The sequence below is a fragment of the Montipora foliosa genome, chromosome 3 (genome assembly GCF_036669935.1).
Source record: "Montipora foliosa isolate CH-2021 chromosome 3, ASM3666993v2, whole genome shotgun sequence".
NCBI classification, from domain to species: Eukaryota; Metazoa; Cnidaria; class Anthozoa; order Scleractinia; family Acroporidae; genus Montipora; species Montipora foliosa.
The window spans coordinates 63,744,714-63,747,213 of NC_090871.1; the positions used below are offsets into that span (position 1 = coordinate 63,744,714).

General features: G+C 41.9%; 1 protein-coding gene across 1 annotated transcript in view; it reads right to left on the bottom strand.

The window, feature by feature from the left end:
* Positions 1–2,500, bottom strand: part of LOC137995088 (uncharacterized) — a 27,792-nt gene that overhangs the window by 7,109 nt on the left and 18,183 nt on the right. The window contains exon 4 of the mRNA XM_068840674.1: positions 601–2,018. Coding sequence (XP_068696775.1) covers positions 601–2,018 — 1,418 coding nt within the window. The remainder of the gene's footprint in view (positions 1–600; positions 2,019–2,500) is intronic.

The following is a 2,500-nucleotide window of genomic DNA, read 5'->3' on the forward strand; positions in this document are numbered from 1 at the left end:
TATACCGAGAATATGTACCATTCTCTACAGCAGGATATAAGAGCGCATAAAATCTACACTCCATCATCTCCATGACCAGGAGCCTACAACTCCCATGACATAGGCCCAGTATGGTGGTTATTTTTGAAAATATTCGAAAAAGCATTGTGATAAGCGTGCAAAATTCTAATTAATAGTCTCATACTCAAGTTTAACCAAAAATGAGTTAACCCGTACACTTACACATCAGTGACTTCAAAGCTCAGTTAGTTAGAGAGTCGCACCGGCATCGCAAGATCACGGGTTCAAACCCCGTTGAAGTCCTGACTTTTTTAGGTTAATATACCTGATTGTCAAAATTGACTTCATAGCTGCGGGGATCATAGCTTCACTTGACTTACCTTATTGTTGCAAATAGGTAGAAAATGCATAGATCTAAATGGACACTTCATGCTGGACATTAAAATCGTACGTGCATCTGATTATTGCATTCAGTTCTGGACATAAGTGTTTTTGGCCCGAATCTTCTGTTTTTTGGTGGTGAAGGAACCATATAATCCGAGATTTACGTATACGTTTTTGAGCACCCTCCCCCCAAAGTAAACGTAATCTTAAGCTTACCCGAGGAAGTAAATGTCTTTTTCACATCATACGCCATAGCATTCATCCACATGAAAGAGCATAAGACAAAGTAATGAAGAAGAATGGCGATCACCTGGCATTGCTCACGACTGGAAGCCTTCGTTGCTAAGAGAAAGACGCCTTGATACAGTAGCAAAGATAACGACAAGTTGATAATGATCCTTCCAGGCAAGTTGCGCAGTTCAGAAAATAGAGCATATTTTACCAACAGGAGAAGGAGGGACACCACTGACGTAATGCAGCCAGCGAAAGTCATTATTTGGAGAGATGTTGGACTTGTTTTAGTGAGGTAGCCTGTTCTTCGCTGTTCGGCCACCTTTGTCGCATTTCTTGAAAAGTTGACGCAAAGCAGCAAAATATTCCTGCGAATTATATACCTTGTTTTCCCGTAAATCTTGCGGTGAGGTTTAATGTAGACCGTACCATTAGGTAGTTGTTCGTAATCGCTGTGGTTGAAAGCCACGAAAGTGCAGTTCCAATTCATCAACAATCTCGTTTCGTTTGACATAAAATCAGCGGGTGCCGCTTGTTCATTCTGGAAAACGTGCGTGGTTGACACGAAATCAATCGGTACTGTTTGTTCATTCTGGGAAACCTGCGTGGCAATTTGTGATCGGTGTAAACTGACAATGCTTTTACATTTTCCAGCGTATGGGTCGTACACCTCGTCGGAATCACAATGCCAAACGTGGTTTATATTTCGCTCCAGATTCATTTTTTTGTCTGTAACTGTAACCCTGTTCTCGAAGGAGGAAGTAAAATCAAACAGGATAGTCAGAGGCGGTGAAACAGGAAAACCTCCAAAAGTACAATCGATCTTCAAATAGCTGGGCTTAAATCCGTTACACAATGCGCATTGCAGATTTCGAAATCTTTTTATCTTTCTTTCTGAGCTGTCCAAACAAACAGGAAAAGCATACCCCAGGCACTGTGATTGGCAAAACGATCCATTTTTCTCCCGACCAATCCCCGAACAGTCTTGAAAACGAGGGATGCACTGCTTCAAGTATTGAACCCAAGATTCTCTGATTTTTACTGAACAGTTGGCATGCGCGAAGCGCATCAAATCACTGAGATTGAAAGAAGTTGTGTTAAACCATTCACTACACTCCGCCTCAACTCTCCAGTAGATTGTATTCACTGCGCCATTGCACCTTGCACAAAAAACATTTCTGTAAGTAATGCGCCCGTCGGGATCAAACACGGGCCAGTCATTAAACAAATCTCTTTGATCTTCAATTTGACATTTATTGCGCACAATCTCATCTTTCCAGTCCCTCGGGCATGTGCTTCGGACTGCAAAACCAACATACTCTGGACCTTCTTGGTTTACGACAGGGCGACAGGTTTCATGTTGGCTTAGTTGGTTTCCTCGAGAGTTGACTCGTTTTCTGCACCTGTAAATGATAACGATAACGATATTAACCACTTATATTAAAGTTTCAACCTTGTCTAGCACATCCAATCCAGTGATAGTTTTGGGAGAGAGAGAGCGAGAAACCGGAATACCCGGAGGGAAACTTCTAGGAGCAGAGTCGAGAACCAAAATTATTATTAACCATAATTTTGAGTTCGAAAAGCCAACTCGGGTCACATTGAATTATTGAAAGGCATGGACTCTACCCCTTGGGCCAACGCCTCATCCCTTTCCCCTACCCCTCCACCCTTCTCTTTGCGTGAACCAAAATCCAGGGAAATTAGTTGTAAATTAACGAAGACGCACTATCTATTTTCAGTTTGTAAGTCGTGGAATTTAATCCCCAAGAATATAATTATTTACCTACGTTTTAAAACCGATCTTTGGTTCATCATCCCGATAGATGGGCAGTTTTCTGTGCTGCGTCACACAAATTTAAGGAGTTTCTGTCGGTTCTCTATC